This window comes from Canis lupus, chromosome 3 (genome assembly GCF_003254725.2).
Source record: "Canis lupus dingo isolate Sandy chromosome 3, ASM325472v2, whole genome shotgun sequence".
NCBI lineage: Eukaryota > Metazoa > Chordata > Mammalia > Carnivora > Canidae > Canis > Canis lupus.
This window is the reverse complement of record NC_064245.1, coordinates 60054015-60079244: the sequence shown is the minus strand read 5'-3', so window position 1 is coordinate 60079244 and position 25230 is coordinate 60054015. Positions and strand designations below refer to the sequence as shown.

The 25230-nt window shown below is 58.0% G+C and overlaps 1 protein-coding gene across 1 annotated transcript in view; it reads left to right on the top strand.

Moving 5' to 3' along the window:
* Nucleotides 1-13534: 13534 nt before the first annotated feature.
* The window catches only part of ABLIM2 (actin binding LIM protein family member 2), a 141845-nt gene continuing 130149 nt past the window's right edge, over nt 13535-25230 (top strand). Inside the window, exon 1 of the mRNA XM_049108532.1 lies at nt 13535-13693. Within this exon, the coding sequence (XP_048964489.1) occupies nt 13684-13693 (10 nt within the window). The 5' untranslated portion in view covers nt 13535-13683. The remainder of the gene's footprint in view (nt 13694-25230) is intronic.

Here is a 25230-nt window from a genome sequence, read left to right as displayed (position 1 = left end):
GGTGGTTCAGACCACTGCGGTGGCACCAAGCACACTTGGAGTCTGTTCATCTATTGACCCTGCCATTTGCCGGCTCCCTGTTGAGCCTGGGAGGGTACACCTTCCCCGCACCGTGGTTTTTTCCTCTGTGAAGTGGAGTCAGCAGTCTCAAGGCTGCGACAGGGCTGAACAGGGCAGAGAGCAGATAGTGCCCACCGTGATGGTGGCGCATGGGGCTCTGGGGCCTCATTACCATTCATTTTCTTCCCACGCCGCCTGGAAACTCAGCTCCTCCTTTGAAGAAAGAAACACAAAAGTGCCGCGGGTCTGTTTGCACCAGCGTAGAGCAAATAATACATGGGACCTGATTTTCTGGAAGGATGAGGAAGAGAGTGATCTCATAAATGCTCTGGCAGGCCCCCCTGGTGCTTACAAGTCACTAAAAAACACCTGAGATTAGAAATCCCTTGATTTTGGTGGTGTTCCTGGCTCTGCTGATGGCTGGCTGTGTGACCTCGGACAGGGTGCTCACCCTTTCTGAGCCTGGGTCTCCCCAGCCATGAGGTGAATTGTCTGTGGACCAGATGACACAGTCATGGCTCTTCCCTGGTTCTCTCCTCGCCATCCCCGCCAGCTGGGAGCCCTCGGACCCATGCCTGTTCATCTGAGTCTCAGACTTTTTAAATCAATCAATTATATACAATCCATAGTCTGAGTGGCCATGTCTGGCCAGAGGGCTCATCAACCTCCTGCAGATTTCCCTTCTTCTATCTTATTCCCCCATGACCACACTGTTATCTTCCCCATTTAATGGATGAGTAAACTGAGGCTCTGAAGGATGGGGGCTGGTCTGGGTCACACGGCACAGTTAGAACCCTGCCAGGGCTGAATCCCAGTCTCTGGAGTTCCCGAGTGCTGCCTCTTCCAGGGACTCAGGACACTCAGCACAGAAAGGCCACAGGTGGGGTGGGGGCCCAGGAAGCCCCGAGAAAGACACAGTGAAAGAGAGGGGAACTCCCTGGGGTGTACTGACTGCTCTCCCTTGCACCGGTCTGAATGCCTGAACAACCTTGGCCAGGCCACCTGGGACCTGTGCTCTGGGCCTTAGGCTCCCTGGGGTCAGGCGCGGTCACCTCGGCTCCGGGCAGCTGTGGGTGGCTCCAGTCCCAGCGGGTAAGCTCTGCAGCAGAAGCCCCTGGTCAATGAGCCACCGGGGGTGATTCCTGAGGAGGAACGGGCGCAGGCAGGCTGGCGCTGCCCGCTCTCTGCTGACCACCGCGCGGTGCAAGGACAGGACAGGCTCTGGCCAACATTCCAGGTCCCAGACGCCCGCGCGTCTCCCACAGGCCAGGCTCCGCAGAGCACCAGTGGGGGCCTAGGTCTCCAGAGGTGCCTCCCTGGGAAGGCCCCGCCTCCACCAGCTCGTTCACTCACCTGAGCCTAGGGATCATCATGCAGAGTCCGTGGAGGGATATACATCACGTATGTGCACCCAGCACAGGGAGTGTGCCCGTTTGCTGTTATTTTTACTGTTTTTACAAACTTTACACACAGGAAACATTGCCTTTGCTTTGCTGTACAGTCCTGTGAATGTTCACGCTCATATAACTACCCCATGACATCTGAAGCAACTCCATCACATCTCCAAACCAGATCCTTCAGCCATGACCTCAGTGTCTGTGTGGAGAGTGGGCAGCTGTGTCCTTGTCTGCAGTGTCGGGCAGCTCCATGTCACCCTCGTGGCCCATAGCCCCCACTGTTTGGACCCGACCCCTGAGTGCGTGATGAAGACCCTCTTTCACCAAACTATAGCTGGGCTCCTCCACGTCCTTTCTCAACCTGTCCCATGCTAGGGCCATGTCCTCAAGAGCCAGAGCCCCACTAAGTCAAATTCCCCATCCTCCCGGCCCCCAGGTGATGTCTGACCTGCACCTGTCTCCAGCCGGGAGCCTGGCAGGTGTCTTCCCACCCACCCCGGCCCCCTGCATTTGCCCTCAGTACCTGCCCACCGCAGACCCACCCGCTGCAAGGACCTGAACAAGGTGCTACTCTGTCTCTGTCTCTCTCTCTCCCCCACTGAGGGCAAGAAAGCAGATGGCTTGCTGTTTAGAGGGTAGGCTGGGTTACTCAGTATCAGCAACAGTCCCCGAGCCTTTCCCATTCCCTCCCATTGCTCCCTCACACAGCCACCCCAGGCTGTTGTGAGGGAGCAATGGGAGGGAAGCACCAATGGCCAAGGTGCAGAATTCAAGTGTCAACGGAGCCCCAATTCAGAAGAGTCTGCACACCTGCCGCCTGCCCACCACTCCAGGTGCCTGAGGCCACAGAGGGCGTCCATGGCCACTGCGGACTCCATGCACCCTCGGCTTGCCCGGTGAGGGCAGCCCAGGCTCCCCTACAGCCCTACCGCCTGCGCCTACTCATGCCTGCCCTGGGCACGGAAGAACCTTGAGACACCCCAGCGATGCCATCCTTACCCTCCTGCCCTGACTGTGTGGGGCAGCTCCAGCTCCTCAGGACAAGAGCCCATGATGATCCCATTCCCAACCCCAGGAGAGGAACTCTTCTTTGCCTTCTGGTCCGTTGGGCTGAGCTCCTCACTAGCAGTTCATTCCAACTTCACCAGGACTTTAGCTCTGTCCCCTGGTGGAAGGATCCCCATCCCCTCCTCCCATGCTCGACCAGGACCACCAGTCCAGCAGAGGCAGAGACCACAGAGCTGGCAGCGCACACTGTACAAGCAGGTCACGGAGAATGAGTGGCAGGGGCTGGCCACACTTCCGCCCTGGGTTTCGAGCCCCATGTGCTGTCAGTCAGGTCAGGGCACACACTGCGTCCTGGAAAAAAGGGACCATGGAGGGCGGTCTCACACTGAGCCTTGGATGGGCCATTCTATCACACAGCTAACATCCAGGCCAGGAGAGAGGGAGGTCTTCTGGAGCTCTGTCCTTAAGCTCAGGAGCATGTTTTCCACCATTCCTCAGCAAGCCCCTGCTCACGGGCCAGCACTCTGATCTGGGTCATGTGCCATTCCTGGAGAAAGTCCAACAGCTAGGGAGTGCTGGGTGCTGATTGCTGAGGCTGATCTGAGACTATCAGAACCTTCTGAGTCGGGGGCCAGCTGCTGGCAAGTCTGTGGGCTGCATCGGGGGGCAGAGAACAGAAATCAGACACTGTGAGGGAGCAGGAGCAAGGCAGCAGGAGTTAAGTTAGATGAACAGCATTCAGGAGACAGAGACTAAAGAGCTGCCGGGGCCATCCCACTCTCTCCACACTCATAGGCTTCATTAGATCATGATCACAAGCTGTCCAGCCCCCAATCCCCGGACCTCAACTATTAGGAAGGGGTGGGGCCTGGTTAAAGACCGGGTGTGAAACTGTCCCTTCCTTTCTGTCCCTTCGGGTTGACCCAAGGCTGATGTCACCCGGCTGCTCTCTGCTGGGCCATTGTCTATCTCCCTCTGTGGGCAGGCAGGAAAGTGGGGAGGGCAGAAATTCAGGGCTCCTTGCTGCTGTGCCTGCAGTTCCCCAGGAGTGGGGTGGGGAGAAGTGGGAGCATTGAGGGGCAGTGAACAAAGAGACTGATGGGCCTTGAAACAGTAAGGCTTCCCTCAGAACAGTAGTCTGGGAAGTGGATGGCAGGGTGAAAACTAATAAATTGCAAACCCATGGAGAAGAGACAAACCTGGTACCAGAAAGGTTTCCTCCTTCCCCAGCAACAGCCCAGCCAATGAGAGGCTGCCTCAGCTCAGCCAATGAGAAACCACTATGCTTTGAACGCCCAGTTTCATCCAATGGACTCTCTGTTTACAACAGCCCTCCTCCATAAAAGAGCCCCCTCTGCTTTGTTCTGCAGATTCACCTGTGGTTTGTTCCTGTCTTCTTTGTCCTGGGTTGCAGTTCTCTGCTACTCCCAAATAAACCCATTTTTGCTGGTAGAATGACTGGTACTTTTATTTTTTTAAGGTTATCAGTAGCAGATTTTTTTCCATGAAATGATGTGTCACTCTTCTGTTACAAAATATGTGTCTTCTTGGACACAGTAACTTCCTTCTAGGAAGCACTTGCTCATCACCAACCGTGTGCCAGGCCCTCTGTGCATGGCCCCCCAGGGAGGAAGGGATGGTGCGGTTTGCTGTGGGGTGTGGGTGAAACCAGGCTCCTCTCCCCAGGGGAGCAGGAAGCACAGGAGAGCCACACCTTCTCAGTAGCTGTTTTTATCGTGTGGATGCAGAGCGTCATGGAACTGACTGGTTCCTCTCCCTGTTGGGGCCCAGGTGGGGCAGCCGTGGGCTGGTGTCCCACCCAGGGCAGGGGTCAGGGGTGGTGCCTCAGCTCTAAGTTCCTTCCATTCTTCTCTCCTTAGTGTCCGTTCACCCTAGTTTCTTACTCAATGTTTTCAAATCTTTCTTTACTAAGGTTTTCCCTGAAAGATACCCCAAGTACTCTCCAGAATGAGTTAGGGCCCCAGGAATGGTGTTAAAGCAAATCAAACACAGGCCCCTGCCTGGACTGTCTGGCCTCATCCTCGACCTGTCCTTCCTGGTCCTTGAAATCCCAGATTTGCTCTGAGGATCTCACAGCATTCAAACCTCACCATCTTGTGTGGAACTCAGGGAAACTCATCAGCAATCTCATGCGAACAGACCTGTGACCAGGCAGCCCCAGTCCCCTGTGGGAACCCAGCTCAGGGATCAGGGAGGGCTTCATGGAGGCGATGCCCAGACCAGTTCTTAAGGATTGATAGGAGTTAGCCAGACAGAGGAGGAGAGGGAAGCCTTTCAGTGGAACAATGGGACTGAGGTCCAGAGGTGAGAGGCAGTGGGATGGGAAGTGGGAAGCCAGATAAAGTGGGTGGGGAGTGGGGCATTTGGGGAGCTGTAACTCACTGAGGCCCAAGGCAAAGGGCTGCGCCCCCAGGAGGGATTAGGCATGCCACTCCTCAGGAATGCAGCCAAGCCCTTTCCCTCCCTGCCCTCCGTGACAGCAGACAAAATGTTATTTCCCTGTCACCAGCCTGCCCTGGTGACACTCTGAGCTGTCACAACTCCTCCACCCACATGCTCTCTGCTTTTATAAGCTTTGGCTCCTTGATCACTCGGAAAGTATTTATTGAGCACCAACTATGTGCCAAATGCTGCATTTGGGGCTATGAATGCCACAAACAGGATACACAGTCCCTGTCCTCACAGGGCATGCAGTCTGGTGGAGGAGCAGGGGTTACACACATATGTGCACACGCACGCCCATACACATGCACAAATGCACATGCAAAAATCAAAAATATGTGATGTAAGTGGGATTAAGAGGGTAAAGGGCAGGAAGAGGGATTATGATGGGGGGATCTAATTTAGATGGGGGTGTGGGTCCTGCAGAGCTTCTCTGAGTAAAGCAACAATAAACTGAGATCTGAAAGAAAAGGAGACTGCCAGGTGAAGGATGGAGGTCAGAGAATCCAAGCAGGGGAACAGATGTGGGAAGGCTGAGGCAGGAGTGGGTTGACCAAGTTCGAGGGTCTGAAGGAGGCAGAGAGGCTGAGATGAAGGGAGAGCAGAGGGGAGACTGGTGGCTGGGACATGCGGGGCAGCGATCAAGGATGTACTGAGGATGCTACACTAAGACCAATAGGAAGTCACAAGTGGAGGCATCCTCAGATGTCTTGGCTGCAGGGGAAGGAATTAAGGGCTGGGAGTGGGAGTGGAAAGACCAGGAGGGGATGGGTGTGACTGTCCAGGTGAGGGAGGGCTTAGGCCAGGGCCCCACAAGGAGCGGGGTGTAAATGGGGGCAGGATGGAAATGTGAAGGGCCAGGGAAGGAGGCCCTCAGAAGGATTTGTGGGAGTCAGAGAGAACAACAGAGTAGCTGGAGGCACTATTTCTGGAACTGGGAGGGAGTGGGAGATAGTAAGGATCAGGCTCAGCTTGGGGCCTGTAGTTGAGGTACTTGGGGCCCCAGAGCTGTCACAGAGTCAGAGGTTGTGACACTCTGGCTTCTCCAGAGAGACAGAACAAATAGAGATGGATGGATGGATGGATGGATGGATGGATGGATGGATGGATGGGCGGATGGGCGGATGGATGGACAGATGGATGGGTCAGTGGGTGGTTGATACTAGGGACCATGGCATGGCTGAGTTGACACATGAAACAAACTATCACAGAAGTGGCTTCCTCCCTATGAGGGTGGGTGTGCATTTGCCTGGGGAGGGAGAGAGGGCACAGTGAAGAGAGGGTGTCCTGAGACCCTCCCAGAGGGGGTCAGGAAGGGAGAAGCCAGTGATGGGGACTTGGAGGAATGAGAGCAGGAGACAATGGAGCTTTCCAGAAAGGTGGTTTGTGTGGGACTTGCACAGATAGCACATCAGCTATCAGAAGAGACTTATCCACTGGACAGAACCGCAGGGGGGTCCTCAGTGTGTGGCTGAGAATGGCTGAGTGGGTGTGGGAGGTGGTTTTTGAGTGAAAGGGAAGTGAGGCATTGCAGACAGCAAGTGTAGACACTCCTTCCAAGAAACACGGCTAAGAAGATGATGCGGTGACAGGCAAGGTTAGTCTGGGGGGCACTGTTTTGCTTTTGCTTGTAATAAAGATACCAGAACATGCATCTTTCAGCATTCCCCCAGCCCGTGGTGTTGTCATTGAACCAGCAGTCCTGTGTCTGTTCCCAGCGGCTGGGTCAGAGCCTGAAAAGAATTTTAGTGGCGAGTGTCCTGTGCTGGCCATTGGAGGGACCAGCGTCTGGCCTCAGCCAGGCCTTTCCTCGCTGGCTGACTTCTGTGCATCCTTGGCGACCCAAGGCCCCTCGTGTGTAACACTGTGTGGTGCTCAGATGCCTAGTCACCTTCGAAGCCCAACGTGCCCAGAATTAAGAGGTGATGAGTGTCCTGCTTTGATGGGCCTGGGGGTCAGTGGTGCTGTGGGACCAGAGGCCAGGAGGTGCTGCATGAGGCTTCAGGCAGGAGCTTTCCACTGCCCAGAACAAGAGTGGGTCTCCCCGTCTGGGAAGGCTGTCCCCGCATCCCTTGCACATCCAGGTGCCCATCTTGTCATCAGCAAGCTGGGAACAGCTGTGGCCTCCCGGCCTGCTGGGACCTGGTTCCCGGGGTGACCTTGCTCCTCTGAGTCCATTTACTCCTCTCCCCCTGGGAGGCCTTAGACCTGAGGCTCTCCTCCTAGGCCCTCATGAGGCATGACACTGGGCTGGATTGGGCCCCTCAGAGAGATGCTCAAGTCCCAGCCTTCAGGATCTGTGAGGTGAGCTTCTTTGGAAATAGGGTCTTCATGGGTGTAACTAGTTAAGATGAGGCCATGCTGGAGTATGGTGGGCCATAAATCCCAGGACCGGTGTCCTTCCAGGAGGAGGAGGGACACACAGGGAGGCGAGCTTACAGGGGGGCAGCCACAAGCCCAGGAGCACCAAGGACGGCTGGGAGCTCCCAGGAGCTGGGAAAAGTGCAAGGAAAGACCCTCCCGAGGATTGGGAGTTTTTCTGTGGGGAGCATGGCCATGCCAGCACCTCAGATATCTGGCCTCCAGGATAGTGAGAGGACAAATTCCTATTGTTTTAAAGGGCTGCATTGCGGTGCTTTGTTAACCCCAGCCACAGGACGGGGTGCATTCCACTGGCACACTCCAGTTACTCCCCGGAGGCCCAGCCCAGCTCTTCCTATCTCTGGCCTCCAGCACAGGAGCTGGCATACTGTAGGTGCTCAGCCAGTGCGTCACCCTGCCTCTGAGCTCGCTCCGTCCCTCTCACTCCTGACTCTCCTCGTCTGCTTCTGCTGCCCAGGCAGACGATTTAATTAGAGGAAAGGTTTGTGGATTGGCAGCTCTTGCACAGAATCATTTCCAGAATTAGGACCATGTCTTCTACTTCACTCCATCACCATGACCAGCCAGCTCTCGTGACTTCTCTGTGATGGCAGAGTGCTGTCCGGTCGACCCAAGCACTCAGAGTTCACCGGGCAGTCGAAAGTGTGGAGTGACTGGCTCTGCAGACGAACCGTGCACCTGTGACCCGCGTCAGCACCCTTGCCCTCCTCACCTGCCCGCGGAATGCAGGTGAGCGGCAGGTGTGTGATGGCGGGGCTTGGCTGGCCAGCCCAGGTATATGGATGTGCATTTGGGAAAGCAAGGCTCCAAGATGTGAGTCACATGTTATTTTTACTCTGGGTTTCATATGGCATGCTTTTAAATTATTGAGTAGTTGGAAAGAGCCCACAATGAAATCATATTTCATTTGTTTCTCCACTTGGCTGTGAAGGAAACCCATTCTCGGGCTGTATTTGGAGGTGGGGGAAGGTAGGAGAGCCCTGCAGCTTTGGCGAGAGTGAGCCTGGAGGGGCCCCACGGTCATCCCAGGCCACTGGATGTTGTCCGCTTCCAAGGGCTGTGTGACTTCTACCGGGGGTTCCTGCACAGTTGGGTTTTCAGGGCAACACCTTTCGAGACCAGGCCACAGGTGAGCCCAGCCACTCCGGGCTGCTCTCTGCAGAAGCAACTTGTGGGAAGCCTGGGCAGACCCAGGGCAAGGGCGAGGATGTTGGGAGGGGGCTCAGGGAATATGACCTCTTTTCCTTTTGGTAGGCTGAGTGAGAGGTGGCAAAAGGGACCACAGTGGGGAGCATGTTGATTCCATAGGTCAGTGGCTGTTCTCTATGCTGGAGACTCCAGGATGTTCTGCAGACCTTGAGATGCTCAGGACACCCTGGATTACTCTGGAGACCCCGGAATGCTCTGGAGACCCTGGGATGACCTAGTCTTGCCTAGGTAGGCCTGACATCTGTTGCAGGAGCCAGATAGAACCCAGATGGCAAGACTGGGGAATGATGTGGCAGTGACAGGCAAGGCCACAGGGAGCAGAGGTGGCCCCTGGCTTAGTCAGGGGGGCTTCTCCAAGGGGGGGACTTTCCATTGAAGTCCAGAGGATGAGCCTGCGCTATCCAGGTAAGGGTGGGAGCATTCCTAGCAGCCCAGGGGGCAGCAGGCCTGGCATGGCTTGGATCTGATGGAGTAGGTCCCTCTGGGCCATGCACCTCATTCGTGCCCCAGGGTGCTCAGCCTGGTCACTTGGCCTCCCCAATGCCTCTTGGCAGTGATGCCAGACCCAGAGAGCACTGTCCCAAAGCCCATAGGCTCCTTGAAAGGGCCTGGGTGTGCCTCCCAGCTATTCCATTTGGGAATGGTTGGCAATTGGGTAAGCTAAGGCCTTAGTTTCCCTATCTACAAAATGGGGATGATGATGGGTTCACTAGCACTGAGGTTTCCAGGTCCTAACTGCTTGCCTCACCTGGCTGAGCTGTGGGCATTCTACTCAGGGGCAGTTTCCACTGGCCCTCCGCTCCCATTCCCTGAGTATGAGGCTGGCTGCACTGGGGGTGAGACAAAACCCCTCCATCCAGGCTCTTTTGCTGATAAGTAGCCCCTGGCCCATGGGTCGCTGGCCCCTCTCCCTCCCTGCCACTCCTGGGCTGGCCTCAAGAAACCCAACCAAAATCTCTACCTGACCCAGACTGCTGAGGTCGGCACTGCCATCCAGCTGTGTCCAGGCCCATCCCACCATTCAGCATTCTGTATTTCCCAAGACCTTCGTGCTCCAGAAAAGGGCAATATACATTTTCAGGACAAATGACCCTAATTTTGAAGTAATTTGTAATCCTGTGGAATAGTGATAGGTGCCTGTGTTTGTCACAGGAGCATTTATCATGAAAAGAAAAGAGCCTTTCCCCGGGGGCTCTTAATGTCCCCTGCTAGTGGCCTCCTGTGCAACCTGGCACCTGCCTATTGGCACAAGGCATGTCTATTGGGGCCCAGGTGCTCTGACATCTTGGCCCAATTACACTGCCATCCTCCTTCAAGCACCACCACAAAGCAGCGTCCACACCCAAGAGCCTTCTGATCCCAAGGTGGCCGTGGCAGCACCAGAGGCAGCATGCCAAGTGCCCGAGGCCCTCCCAGAGGGACAGAGACCGGTGCTCCGACCTAGTCCACAGGAGCCTGGGAAAGCTCAACCCTTTCCGCACTTCCCCCAAGTGAGGCCTGGCCAGGCTCTGTCCCCGTTCCAAGCCTATAGGGTAGAAGACCACGGTCCTGCTTTCAAGTGTTGTGGGAGGAGTAAACCAAATGGACCCTGTGAGTTCTTAGGTGGACAGATGGGCCAAAGGCATATGCAGCAAGAGTGGGCATGGAGCTGGGTGGAGGGGCCAGTGGGGCCACTGCCTGGGGTGTCCTCCTGAGAGGGGGTTGAAGGGATCCCCCCAAATGAAATGTTGAGGTGGGAGGACCCCCAAGGAGCAGGTGAGACCCTACGTTGGCTGCCAGTGGGGCGGGCCATGAGGGTGTCTCTCTTTCTGCAGGAGGTGTGAGCCTGGCAAGAGGAGAGAGAGAGGAGGAGGGCAAGCTCCACCGCCTTATGGCTCCTTCTGCATCTGCACCCACTCAGGCCTAGTCGTCTCTCTGTACATATTTTTAATAAATATCAAAGGGTTTGGTTGGACTGTTTGTCTGGGACCTCCTTGTGTCAAGGAGCCCCCATGAGGGCCCTCTAACACCCTCTGCCTCAGGGCCATAGGTGGCAGCATTTTCTACAATGAATCACATGATTTGAGAAAAAAAAAATTCTTGTTTTCATCACTAGAACAGTGCCCAGTACATTAAAGGTATTCAGTAAATGTGGATGGACGAATGGATGGGTGGATGGATGGATGGATGATGACAGATGGATAGATGGATGATGGATGGATGAGTGGATGGATGGATGGGTGGGTGGATGGATGATGGATGAATGGGTGAGTGGATGGATGGATGGATGGATGGACAGATGGATGATGGATGGATGGTTGGATGGGTAGTTGGATCGAAGGATAATGAATGGATGGATGGCTGGTGGGTGGATGGACAGATGGTTGATGGATGGATGGGTGGATGGATGGATGGTGGATGGGTGGATGAGTGGGTGGATGGATGGATGGATGGACAGATGGATGATGGATGGATGGGTGGATGGACAGATGGTTGATGGATGGATGGGTGGATGGATGGATGGTGGATGGGTGGATGAGTGGGTGGATGGATGGATGGATATAAGAAATATGCATGAGAAAAGAAAATGGGTCTTTGGGGGAAGTGATGGCATGCACCTCTCCCAGGTCTGTCTTAATAACAATAATGATAATGACTATTTTTTATGGAGCCCTGACTTCTTGCCAGGCTCTTATATTACTCCTTTAACAAGTCCTACTGGGGTTGAGATTGTGCTTTGAAGGATAAAAATATGAAGCACAGAGAGGGCAAGCAAATTGCCCAAGGTCACACCTGGTTCACACCCCCAGGGATGAGAATCAAGTCTGGGTGAACCAGTGTCAGTGAGTGCAGTGCAGGAGAGGACATGCAAGCAGACCTGCCACAGTGGAGCTCCCCTTGCTCAGGGACCCACTGAACAAGGGCAGAGGGTTGGTGGCATAACTACGGGACCCAGGTCAAGCCCCTCCCTGACTGCTAACTTGCTGGTGACTCTGGGCAGGACTTCCTTGAGTCTTAGGTCCAGTCCTTGTGAGAGAAGAGTGCCAGGATCCCATGACCCTGAGGTCCTTCCAGGCTGATAACTGCTGTGACTCCCCTGTCGCTGCTGCTGTTTGACAGTGGCTGCTCAGAGAAGTGAGGCCACCTCCATGGGGAGGCCAGGGGTAGCCATCCAGCAGGCTGAGCTCTGGGACCAGCCAGGAACCCAGCCACCCACATCCATCCTCTGACTCATGGGACATGGCATCAAGTGCCCGTTCACACCTTGGTTTTCCCATGGCCAGTTGGTGCAACGGTGGCCTCCCTGCCATCGTGACCAGGCTTTGTGGAGGAAATCATGATTCCAGAAGGCTCTTAGGAGCCTTTGGAGACATAGGGATTGGGTGGAGATGGGGCTGATGCTGCTGCCAGGGAGGAAGCAGGACGGGGTGGGGGTGGGGCTTGGCAGAGAGCTTCCTGAGGAGGGTGAGTGGTGGCAGAGGTGCTCCCACCGCTCTCCTTTCTCCATCCTACTCTCCCTTCATTCAACAGGTATGTGTGGAGTGCTCGCTCACTCTGGACCAGGCGGTGTGCAAGGCACCGAGGATCCTAATAAAGGTAGGATAACATCAAAGACATTCATTGGTCTTCACTTGGCAGCGCAAGGCATACGTCAGCAGGTGCAATCCTCACAACTACCCTAAAAGGTGGGAACTATCTACTTCAACAAAGAACGCTGAGGCAAAGCTAGGCCCCCTGCGCTAGCAGGTGAAGCCAGGCTCCCTCTCCCCCAGGACCTCCACCCCTCCTGGCCTGCAGCTGCCCTAGCCAAGACCGAGACCCCCAATGGAATGCTCTCCGCCGATGGCTCCTTCACTCAGCTGCGCCCTGATGCCCACATAGGGGCGGGGTCTTGCTCAAGGTCACACAGAGGGGACGCTGGGTCAGGAGGAAGACATTTGACCCTTTCCTGTGCTCCCCATCAGGGTGCGCTTGAGTTCTGGGATCAAGGCCCCAGTGGGCAGGGACCCAGCCAGGACGGGCGTGTGGCGCCGGCGCCCACTGGCCTGGCCTGGGGCTGGTTCTGCCGGACTCCGGCGTTCCCCGGAGGCCCTGCTGCGGTAGCCCAGGGCCGGATGCTGCTGAGGGCCGGGCTGGAGCCTCCGCCCCTGCATCAGAACTCCAGGCAGAGCCCACGTTTCCTGCGCCGGCCCTCCTCCTCTTGCCGCCAGCATCTCCCAACAGCCTTGGCCCAAGCCAAATGTCCTGGGGCCACCTCGGCTCGCAATGCCAGGTCCCCGAGACTCGGCCTCCTGAACGCTCCCCAGCCCAGCCTGCACCCCAAAGGCCCCCTTTGTCACTACCAGGCACCAGCGGGCTCCGCCGACTCCCCTCAATTTCCTGAGGCCCCGCACGGTCCGGTCCGGTACCGGACCCCGCCCTGTGCGGGGCGCCTGACGTCACAGGTGGCGGGAGCGACGGCAGGGGCTGTGGCCCGAGCCTTCCACGGGTGGGACGCAGCACCGCGGGAGCCGGAGGCACACCCGCGCCACATTCCCAGCCCGCGCCCCGCCGCGCCTCAGTTTCCCTGTCTGCAAACTAGGGAAGGTGGGGGTTGGCCCAGGTGTCCGGGGCCCCTGCAGTTCCACGACTCCAGAGGAGCTGCACCAAGCTCTCGCCCCGGGGCCTCCCTCCGCGCCGCTCGCGGGCTCCCGAAAGCCGCCGCCGGCCTGGACGCCAGCCAGGCGCGAAGACAGCCCCCGGGACCCACCGGCGGCTGCGGGAGGCCGCAGCGGCGCCGCCGGCCTGCGCGTGCGCGGGGCGCGCTGCCGGCCGGGACTTGTAGTCCGTCCACGCGGCGGCTGGGCCGCAAAGGCGGAGCGGCGGGGGCGCCGAGCCTACACTTCCCAGGGTGCGTCCCGCCCGCGGGGCGGGGCGGGCGGGGCGGGGAGGGCGGGGCGGCGCGCAGGGGCGGGGCCGGCGGGGGCGGGGCCGGCGGGGCGGGGCGGGGCGGGGCGGGGCGGGGCGGGGCGGGGCGGGCGCGCCGGGGGGCTGCGGCGGCGCTGCGGGCGGGCGCCGACCGAGCCCAGGGCCGGCGCACCCGCGGACCGGCGGGCGGGCGGGCGATCGCGCGGGCGCGGCACCTGCGGGCAGGAGCGTCGGGCTGCCGCAGCGCCGGACCGCCCGCCTCCCAGCTGCCGCTGAGATGAGTGCAGGTGAGTGTGCGGATGGAGGGACCAGCGCGTCCCCGAGCCGGATCGCGGCACAGCATTCTAGGGCTGCACCTGCAGCGCGGGGGAAATCACCCAGGGCTCTACCCAACTTTTGCCCCAGGGTCTTGCGGACCCTCGGGGCGGGCCCTCAGCCCCCTGCCCCTGCGCCCGGGCTCGTGCAGGTCTGCAGCGCGGGCTGGGGACCCCTTTCCCACCGCGCCGGCCAGGGTGGCTGCGCCGGGCTGTCTGGAAGGCGCCACTTTTTTGCTTCTCACGGGTCCCAGGTCGCTGCAGGTTGGAGAAGGCGACCCTACGGGCCAGGGGCGCAGGGCCGCAGGGCCGCAGGGCCGCAGACCCTGCTACGGAGAGGTGTGATGGCACTGGGGGCTTTGCGGCAGGGGGCGCCGCCCTTGCGCGGCTCTCGCGCCGCGGGAGCTGGGGGGTGGGCGTCAGGCCGACCCCGGCGCCCCGGGCTCGCCCGCTGCAGAATTGGGGACGCAGAGCCTGCAGGTGTGTGCGAGCCGCCCCATCTCCCTCCAGTAGGCATCTCTCCGGCCCGTCACCCCTGCGCATCCCCACTGCTGCCTCTCCCGCCGCACCCACCGTCTCTGACAGCCTCTGTGCGGCCCTGGAAAATCCCACATCGTCACAAGCCAACCGAGCCTATTGCGCTTGGGGAAACTGAGACCGACAGCAGGGAAGCCTTGGCAGGGGAGTCTGATGCGCGGCCGGAGGAGCCGCGGTTCAGAGAGTCTCCGTGGCCTGGAACCGGGCAGGGGGGTTGGTCCGTACATTCCCTGGCAGGGAGGGGCCGTCACTCCGTTTTTCAGGGTGCGACCGACCGAGGCTCACCAGGCTTGAGTCACTTGCTCAGCTCACGCAGTGGGGTGCGGATTCTAACCTGGTGCTCCCTGACTCCTGCACTGTCTCCTCTGAGCCTGTCGGGCCACAGACTGCAGTATGGCCTTTGGCCATAGTGCAGAAAAAAAGCCGGGACAAGCTGGGGGAAAAACCAGCCTGGGGGAGGGAGTGTGCATTTGGTGAGTGCTTGCTCCCTGCTCTGGGTTTGGGAGGGCTGTTTCCAGGGACCCATCTCCCAGCAGGGGGAATAGTCTCCTCCCCCTCCAACCCAGGAAGGAGGGACCACACTGGCGGTGGGCGTTGGGAGAGTGGCTGAGAGCAAATGGCAGGCAGCGGAAGGCAGCATTCTCTAGAAGAAGGTTTCTGAAATGGCCAACCTGTTATCTGGAGGTGGCTGGGGAGCAGGGCACCCCAAGGCTTGGCAGAAGCTCCAGACACATTTATCTAATGGCAGGTGGGGGTAATGGCAGGGTGCACATAGGGTAATTTTAGGTCTTCTGTGATCATAATTGATACCTCTGGTCCTTCCTGTAATCAGGGGGAGCCCTGGAAGGAGCACTGGCATTTGTGGTTGTCCTGGAAGAAGGGCTGTATGAGCACTGGAGGCCACGGGGGAGGTGTCATGATTCCCAACGAGCAAGGGGATTGGGGTTCAACCATACTGTCTGCCTGGTGGCAGATTGTGATCTTGGCAAATGATGGCACCTTCCCGAGCTTGGCTTCCCCAGGTGTAGAAGTAGCGCTGCTCCTAACCTGGAGAGAACGAGATACCCGTGGGAGACTCCCCACAGAGTAGGTCCTCCGTAGCTCGTAGCTCGTGATGGTCACTGCCGGATGGTCACGTTCCCCTCAGTCTTCCTGAGTTAACTCAGCCCTTTGGAGCTGCCCATGAGTCTGCTCCCCATCTGCCTGGGGATGGGCTGGTGCCCTAGATGTGTCCTTCGGCCATCCCTTGTACAGCGCGATGGGGGAGAGCATGGTCCCTTGTGCCTTGCACCTGGCTCTCGTGTCTAGCCATCGCGCACACCTGACAGGTCAGCGACTTCTATCACCAATGAAGGCAGGTCCCCTGATGCCCTCCTGCCAAGGAGACTGGCATTGTCCTGGAGCTTGGTGCCAGCAGGTGTGGGTGGGCATCACTTGGTTCAGCGTCCAGCTGCCCAGATGGGCCTTTGGGTCAAAGCCTGAGGTGACCTATACAATCTCCCTGGGTGGGAGGCTCCTTTTTCTTTTATGCCACCAGGCCTCAGGCATGTCTTGCCTTAGTCAGATGACCTGGTGCACCTTTGAGACTGCTTGGGTATGACCTCAGGGCCCCGTGAATCTGCCTACTTATTTGCGGCTCGTTGATTTTGGGTGGCCGGGGAAAGTGTCAGAGGTGGCGTTCTGTATCAGGCCTAAATCCAAATCCAGCGCGCTAGCTATGGGTTCCCTGTGCCTCAGTTTCCCCTTTGTAGGGAGGGAATGTCCTTAGCTTGGCATGCAGCCCTGGCCCACTCATGTGGGCCATGAGGTGGTAGCCTCATAATGTTGCAGCCTCTGGGGTTGCAATGGGCAAAGTGGGGATAGGGAGGGGACCTGAGCTGGGAGGGGCTCCAGGGTCAGCTCTGCCACCAGTGGGTGCCAGTCCTTGAGCAGACCTCATGTTCTCTGTGGGCCTGGATGCATGCCATCCCTTGGTGGCTACACCCTGGCAGGTGGGAGTCCCCGAGGTGGTCAGAGGTTCCTGGCGGGCTGTATTGGTCAAAGCACCACAGACAGGGTGGCTTAAACCACAGATTTTTATGCACGCACTTCTGGAGGCTGGAAGTCCATGTTGAAGGTGCGTGCGTGCGTGTGTATGTGTGTGTGTGTGCCGGGGAGGGGTGTTGGTTCCCTCTGAGCCCTCCTCCCTCCTTAATTTGTAGATGGCTGTCTTCTCTCTGTGCTCACTGAGGTTTCCTTCTGTATGTGCTTGGTCCAAATTTCCTCTTCTCATAAGGACACCAGTCATATAGGATTAGCAACCACCTGGCTGGCCTTATTTTACCTTAACTACTCTGTGAAGTTCCTGTCCCCAAATACAGACTCATTCTGAGATACTGGGGGTTGGGACTTGGGCATGTGAATTTGCAGGGGGGCATCATTCGGCCCGTAGCGGGTGCAGGGCCAGCTGGAGAGCCTGGGTGGCTGTTTCCGTCACTGTGTTCATGGCTGCCGGGCTAGGATCACAGAGCTGGAAGGACGTAGAGGATGCTGCGTCCAAACCCATTCATGCACAGAGGGGGACCAAGGCCTGGAGAAGAAAAGGCAACCGTCCAAGGTCATGCAGAGAATGTGGCAGAGCCAGAACCTGAGCCCCAGGCCCCTACCCTGGTTGGCGCAGCGCTAGATATTTGGAACAGAGGCACATCCCTTCATCTCGTCCAGGTGTGGACAAAGACGTCACCACGAAGATGCTCACGTCAGTACAGCAGAAAGTTGAGCCACCTACATGTGGAGGGCACGGCGGGTACCAGGCAGCCACGCAGTCACTCGCTCACTGGGCAAGGGCTTCCCACACCCACCATGTGCCCCGCGCACTCCGGGTCTGGGTGCGGCCGTGGGTGACAACACGCACGGTGCACATCCTGCTGGAGCTTCTCACAGTCTGGGGGTGGCGGGGGGCATTCTAGTGAACGGTGTGTGAGAGGCTTTAATGTGGGGCGCCGTGCTTGAGCAAACCAGTTTAACTCAGCAAACGGAGGGAAGAACCTACGTCATACGTGATCTCAAGTCTGCAAACTGAGATCATGGTAAAGGAGGAATATCAGGAAGGACACATGTCCAGACATCAGCAACCGTCTCCCTCTCTAGGGGGGAAGAGGAGAAAGAGGTTTTCCCACTTTTTGGAGGTGGAAGGCATTAGGGTGTTTCCCACGGGCCGAGGCCCTGGTGCCCGGTTTCCCTGCGTGACTCATTCTGAATTAGGGACAGCAGAAGACAAACCATCCTGACCCAAAAATACATCTGAAATTGCCTCCAGAAAGGACAGTTGTTGCCCAAGAACCAGCTGGTGCTCCCTAGCTCAGCATGGGCATCTCTGAGCTCTGCACTGTTGTCCTCTGAGATTCAGGGTAACTCCCTAACCTGCCGCCCGAGACCCTTCGATTCATTACCATTTCTGTCAATAAGGTTGACTGGGGGTAGATGGCATATTTTCTAGAATCAAGTTCTGATTTTGATGAACTCTTAGCAAGTCCAGTCTTACTGTCCCAGAAAAGGGAGTGTGACCTTCATGTTTGGAGAAGTCACCTGTCTGATGCGCTGAGCCTCCAGAAAGTCATCTGGAGCGTGGGAGCTGGCCAGAGAATATGGGTTCATCTGGGTAATGAAAGGAGAGGGTGGGAAGGGCTCCAGCCGGTGGCGTCTGTCCTGGCACCGGGCCTTGGCCGGGCCAGCAACGGTTGAGGACAGCAGCAGCTGCCAGGACTCTGGCCCCTGGTCTGCCCCGACAAGGGGGCTTCCTTGCACCCCTTGCTACAGGGGACCTGGTAAGTCCTCCTCTGAACTCCTGTCTGTTGGGCTCATTCCAGCTCTGCCACCTGCTAGCAGTATTGATCACTGAACCTCTCTGCGCTTCTGATGCTCCCTCCGCTTGGGGTCTCCACAGGGACCAAGGGTGCAGGTCCTGACACGTGGGAGAGGCTTGGAAAGGCAGTTAAAATAGTCTCAGTAGGAGAGCACGGGTGGTGTTCAGACAGTAGCTCGCTTTTTGATCATGCTCACATGGCGAGCTGCTGGGGGGGACAAACCAGATGTGTGCCGCCTGCATGGGCTGAGAGCAGCGGGCCCCAAGGCTGCTAGGACGCAGGGCAGAGCAACCTGAGCGGAGCGTCTTTGTTTACTTGAGGATGTTTCCATCCGCGAGGCCTCTAGGGTGTCGGGCAGCACCCTACTTCAGTGTCACGGCAGCCACGGCTCACGGGACGCTCCCTTGGGCCCCACGCCTGGCCTGATGCTCCTGGATCCTCACAGCGCTTCTTGGGGCTGCTGGGGTGTCCCCAGTTATGATGCCCAGATGGGCTGTGGATCGCCTGGCATCACGCCGCACCACTTGTGAACAGCAGAGCTGGATTGGAACCCCGGTGTGCCCAGACACTCATCTTCCCTACTGGGTGGGCTCCGTCTGCCCCCACCCTGCCCCCTGTGCCTGCATCGTGGGTGATTTACTGCCCTTTCCTGATGCGTGGCTGAGTGGAATGGATAAGCCTTGACCATTTAGGACATCATGGTAACGCTTTGTGCTGACGGGGGGCTTATACGGTCCATCTTCTCACCTGGGCCATGAACAATATTTGCATTTTCCAGGTGTGACACGTGCCCGTGCATAGCCACGGAGGCAGAGCCAGACTCAAACCCAGCTCTGCCTCCAAAGTGCATGCTCTTTCCTCGCCTTCTGTAGGGACTCCTACCTGGGGTCATAGCACAGCCCAGGGTCCGCTCCCACACAGCTCAGACCGTGAGAGAGACTTTTACCGTGTCAAGCCCGTGTGCCTCTCTGTAACCTTGACCCTCTGGCCCCAGCTCTCCCTTCCACCAGGTCCTCGAGGCCTTCTAGAGCTGTCCATTCCCACTGCAAGGCAGCAATCACGGCTGTCCTATGCCTCTGCTGCAGCTCCCACTGGTGGTGCCGGAGCTCCCGGGAATCCCAGCCCCACCAACCCGGGCTGCTATGTGACCTTGGACAGGCTGTCTTCCCTCTCTGGGCCTCAGTGTCCTCATGTGTAAAGACGGGGCTACCGCCATCCTCAGAGGTGCATCCCACTTCCTCTACTGTTTCCAGAGAGATTATATGGGTTTGAGGCTAACCCAACATTTCAGGGAAACATGGTCCCCCATCATCCTTTTCTGCCACCTAGACCTTCTCTGACAATTTCGTAGCAGGAAGCACTTGCCCTTTACACAGCAGCTCCCTGGTATAAGGGGGTTTCTCCGCAGCCTGCCAGGGAGGCCACGTCAGTGAGTGTCTATCTGGTGCCTGAGCCGGGAGATCTGAGTGGTCCCTGTCCGTGGGCAGGGCTGGGGAGGGTGGAAGGTGTGCCTTTATGCTGGATGCACCAACGGCAAGCCCTACTGGGTGCCGGGGCTGGTCCTGGGCACGTATTGCCCTCGGTGGGCTTCTAGGCTGCTGGTGAGCCAGGCATACACTACACAGGTTCTGTCGCAGAATGGCGTGTTTCGGGGTTTCATGTGCTGTTTGCCTTCCCTGCCTGAAGATTTCTAAGCAGCAAGGGACACCACCTTGATGGCTTGGAAAATACAGTCTATGGTTTTGGGGTCAGGCTCACCTGGGCTCTGGTCCCAGTCGTCACCTGCTAGTTGAGTCCCAGTGACTGGATCACTTTATTGCTCTTTGCCTCAATTTCCCCATCTGTAGAGTGGAGATAATACCTCCTGCTCTTTATGATTGCTCGAGGGTGCTGGGCATCCAGGGCACCAGGAAGCAGGTGGAATGGTCTTTGTCACAGCTGTCCACACCCTTCAAAGCTCAGGGCAGATCTCAAGCTGCTCTCCCAGACAGCCCCCACGGACTGTCTAGAGCAGGGGTTCCGTGAGCATCTGGCCAGTGAGGGGTTGAATGGAGGATGACCTCGGGCCCTCTCTTCATACTCAGCCTCCCCCAGTGTTTACCATCATCCTGGGCCAAGGGATCCCAGCCAGGCCTCTATCTGACCCTCTGCTTCTCCTTTGACCTCAGTGGCCCCACACCTTACTGGAAAACGGTGTCTCCAAGTCCCAGTTGGCCATTGCAGTTGTGCATGAAGTTCAAGAAGGAGGAATGGCTGAGACCATCCCCATGGCCCCCACCTAAGTTTCAGATACTTCAGACCCCACCCCATGCCTTGTGACTGTCTGAGTTCAGGTTCCCCTGGGGACAAGGACGTGGATGCAGGCAGATGGCTGGGGAAGTGACCCCAGGAAGCAGGGGTGGAGAGGGTGAGGGGTGAAGTGGGGGTGTTTGAATGGGTGGGCAGCTGCTGTGGGCCTGCTCCTCAGAACTGTCCCTTGCGGGGAGTGGGATTCTGGGGTCTTTAACCTCCAGGGTGAGGGACGGATCATGGGTGGGCATAGTCCTACCCTGCCCTGTGTGGGGCGAGCAAGGGTCCACCGGCTGGGGAGGCCTCAGGCTGCAAAGTAAGGAGACAGACATTTGGGCTTGTGATGCAGAGGGGTCAGTGAGCACCTGTCCCCATCTGCCACAGGAGACCTAGAGGTGGGATGAGGACAGGTGTCACCGCAGCTGCCACTCCTGCAGAGGCTCCCACGGGGACCCGGAAATGATCCAGCCTCAGCCTGGTCGGGGCCACCTCTGTTCCCAGGCTTCTAGGGTTCAGCCGTTCCAGAATGCTGATTCAGTCTTTCAACGACTATTTATTGAGCACCTACTGTGTGCAAAGCACAGTCTTTGCTCCTGATGCCCAAACACCCTTGCTCGCACTGTTCCTGCCGTGTTCTCCATCTGCCTCACTGTCCCCCATCCTGGAGGTCGTCCTCCTCCATCTCCCCAGCTTCCAAGCAGAACTCCAGACTGCTGGGGGCAGTGGACAGAGCTGAGGTTTCCTGCTGAGGACCTGGCTGTGGTGTGGCCCCGGGCCAGCTGCCGCCCCTCCCTGAGTGCCTCTGATGGTGCGGGGAGCTGAGTAGTGGCCCCCACCCAACATGTCCCCGTCCAGGTCCTGGAACCTGTGTGTCTGTTGGAAAGAAACTTTGCAGATGTGATTAAGTTAACACTGTGGGCTGGAGGAACTACTCCATGGGCCCCTTGTAATCAAGGGACCTCAGGAGAGGGAGGCAGAGGTCTGAGGAGGGAGGACGGAGGAGGGCCCTGAGCTAGGAACCAGGGTGCCTCCTGAGGAGGAACCAGCCCTGCAGACCCATTTCAGACTCCGGCCCCCAGACCATAAGGGATTATGTCTGCTTTAAGCCTGTACGTCTGGGACCATTTGTCACAGCAGCTGCCTGACACCCAGACAGATGGCCTACCTTCCCTGTCTTCCCTGCTGCTGGGTTGGGAGGGTGGTGACATTTTGCAAAGTGGGGATCGTTCCACACCTCCTCGGCGGTGTGGGGCTGTGTCATGTCCATGCGTGCTTGCAGCCAGGGCCTCCCACTCCTGGAGGTGTTTGGGGAGCACCTTCGTGAATAATGAATGAGGGAGGACTGCCCTCTGAGAAAGGAGGGGTGAGGAGGGGTCAGTGTTTAAGGGAGAACCTCTGGGCTCGTTCTCCAGCTCAAGTGGGCCTCTCAATGGCTCCGAACACCTGGATGGAGTGCACAGCGCCCTGTAGGGGAGGGCCAGTGCACTGGGGCTGCATGTTCTGAACACGACGCCTATTTCCAACTTCCTGACAGGGAAGCTGGGATGGACCCCTGTGGTGTGTGCCATGACTCACAAGCCAGGATCCAAGCCTGGCAGGCTCCTGGATCCTGACCCACATCACTCCTACTCACATCATCCTCTTGGACCTCAGTGAGCCTTCCTCTCGTGGCTAGTGTCACCTGAGCCCCAACCTCTGTGCAGCCACTGAATGGTCCATCTGCAGGGTCTGGAGCCATACATTTCTCAAGCTCTGGTGGGCACTGTCTGTGGGAGGGGGTCTGGCACCATCTGATCGTCCCCTGGTGCATGATGTGGGGGGTCTCACACAATCTGGTTTTCCCTGGTACTCAGTGAGCCTGGGTCCTGGGATAGTGTGTGGGCAGCCCTGGGGTTAGTGGGAAGACGTGGGTGGTCCCTTGGAGAGCCAGGACACCAGATTCTAGCTCTGGGTGTGTGTCCCCAGGTGGACCCCTTTACCACCTCATGTACTGTTGGGATCGGGGGTGTCTTCTGGGTCCTGACAGCCCTGTGCCCGTGTGTGGATGCCAGGGGACACAGCATTTGTGTCAGGCGAGCAAGCCTCCTCCATGCCCACTGACAGGGCGTTGGCCAGCAGCGTTTCCCACCTGGGGGTCCCAGCGCTGTCCCAGGGCTCTGGGCCACCGTGTGCCATAACCCTAATCCTTGCATCAAGGCCATTCCCTGCTTGCAGGTAAGCATTCCAAGCCCAAGGAACCAGGTCACTTGCCCAAGGCCATCCAACTAGCCAAGTGCCGACCCCAGAGCCCACACTCCTGACTGTGGAGCATAGGGGCCCCAGCATCTCTGAACACCCGTCCCACTGCCCCTGGGACAGTCTGGGCCTCTTTCCCATGAGACATCTTAGGCAGTATTCACCTGTCAGGGTCCCTGATCCACTGCTCACCCACCCACCTACCTCACGTGAAGCAGCAGCTGGTATGACAGGGGTAAGACATGTTTCCAGGTGTAGAACCCTGTGCTGGACACACAGAAGGTGCTGAGGACACTTCCCCGTGGAGGTCGTAACCCAGACAGGGAATATGTGTCTTCAGAACCTGGTAGGAGACAGAACGTGGACAGGAGGAGAGGAATCACTTCCACATGGCATCAGAGAAGGCTTCCTGGAGGAGAGGACATAGAGTTGAGTCCTGAGACCAGCACATGAGCGTTGACCAGGGAGGCAGAAGGCTCAACACAAAGGCAGGGGGTGGGCAACGAGGGCGAACACCGGTCAGCAGACTGCCCAGCGGGGCTGCATGGGAGGGGCCAGGGCATGCAGCGAGGGAGGGAGTCAGCATGGGTGACCAGCCGTGGATGCAAGTGATGGGCTTGAGGCCGTGGCCAGTGCCGGCTGCCCTGCTGCAGCCCCCGTGCTATTCTGCTCAAGCCCAGATTCACTGAGGGGCCTCAGTTCCTCTGACTCACCTTTTCTAGTGGTTCTGATCAGTGGTTCACCTCCAGCTCTGAAAGCAGGCCTGGCCTGCCAAGTGCTCGGGGAGTAGCAGCAGGGGTGCACAATTACCCACATTGGCTCCCTTGCACACACTCCAGTGTGCTGCGGGTCAGGAAACACGATATAGATGCCAGGAGCCCAGCATCCTGCTAGACACCTCCCTGCCTGTCTAATGGGAGAGGGAGTGGGGTGCAGCGTGGGCGTGGGGTGCAGTACAGGGTGGCCGTGGGCTCCCGGTGCAGAGGGACAAAGGATGGCAGTGCCAACAGTGAACAGGCCCCCTCCGGAATCCTTGGCAGGTCTCCCAGGACTCAGGGCCTGATAGCTCTTCCCTGCCAGCCCTCTAGGGCCCTGCTAGACTTGACCCTGTGGCCAAGGCAGGCCTCTCTGAAGCCCTGCCAGGCCTGGAGCTGCCCCATGAGGCTCTGTCCTCCCTCCAACGCGGCCTCTCCCCGTCCTTCCTTGGCCTCCATCTCCTGCCACCCCCAATCCCTTCTCCACCTGTGTCTTTGCGAGAGCAGCACAGCCTGCAGCCTTTGAAGGAGCTAAGAGGACTTCAGATACCCAGTGGCATCTACTCCATAGCCCTGAAGCGGGGTGAGGTGGGGGCTGGTGGGGCCTATAAGGGGGTACATTGCAGCCCAACGCAAGAAGCTTCCCTAGCAGGTGGTGCCATGGGCCAGGAAATGGGGCTGGGGTAGAAGGGAGTCAGCCCCCCTCCCTGGAGGGTGACACACCCCCGTTGGGAGGACCACTGTTCTAAAGCACACACACTGGTCCTGTGAGCATCAGTGATGTTTCCTCCCCATTGTGGAGGTCAGCGGGCCAGACTTGGTGTCACTGGGCTGAAGTCTAGGTGTCAGAGGGCCACCTGCTCCGGGGCCTCTGGGTAGAATGCCCTCCTCCCTCTTCCAGCTTCTGTGGCTCCGCATCCCTTCCCCCTCCATAACCCCCCCCCCCAGGCATCTGCTCTGAGTGTGTCAGGCTTCCCTCTGCCTCCTTCCCACAGGGACACTTGGGACGACATCGGGGCCCGCCCGGACCCTCCAGGATGCTCCCCATCTCCAGACCCTTAATCTGATCACCACTGTGATGGGAGGGCATCCACCCGCATTCCGCAGGCAGCCTCTTGAGCGCCTGCTTCTGGGACCCACACTTTTCCCTCTCCCAGGGCATCTCCAGCCTAGCTGAGGGGTTGAAAGAATGGCTTCTCATAGGAAACCAGTGTTACTCTTAACTTGGCTAAATTTAAACCCCAGATCCCGTGAGTTAGATCCCGTCGCAGGCTGCTGACCGGGGCATCAGTTTGTATCAGCTTCACGGAAGCAATTAGGCACATGCTTTGGGCCCTTTGACAGAAGAACTGCTGCTCCTGGGAATCTTTCTGCAAAAGGCTCTGGAACACAGACACGGATTTAGACACAGAGATTGTTCCCTGGGGGGCTGGCGCAGTCCGCTGCGCGGCCCCCCAGCCTCGGGATGCTGGACACATAGCTCGCCATCCATCCACAGCGGCAGCACCCAGACTCCAAGGCTTCGACTCCAAATTCTTGGGGGCCCTGGAGAGCTTCCGAGTGTGTTGTATCTATTGATGTGTCCCCAGTTAGAAATTAGAGACAATTCTAAGATATTTGCTAATTTGTTGGCTGATAGCCTTCTGTGTGTTGACATGTGAGGATTTTTAGTGAACAGAGTGGCATTTCTCCACAGTTTTGCAAATCACATCAATGTCCGGCCTAATAGAGAACAGCTGGGTGCTCATGTCCGGCCTGTGTTCAATCAGTGGTGATGCCACACGCTCGCAGCCTCTGCAGAACCTTCCTCTCAGGAGCAGGTGGAAATGGACAGGGGAAATCACATCCC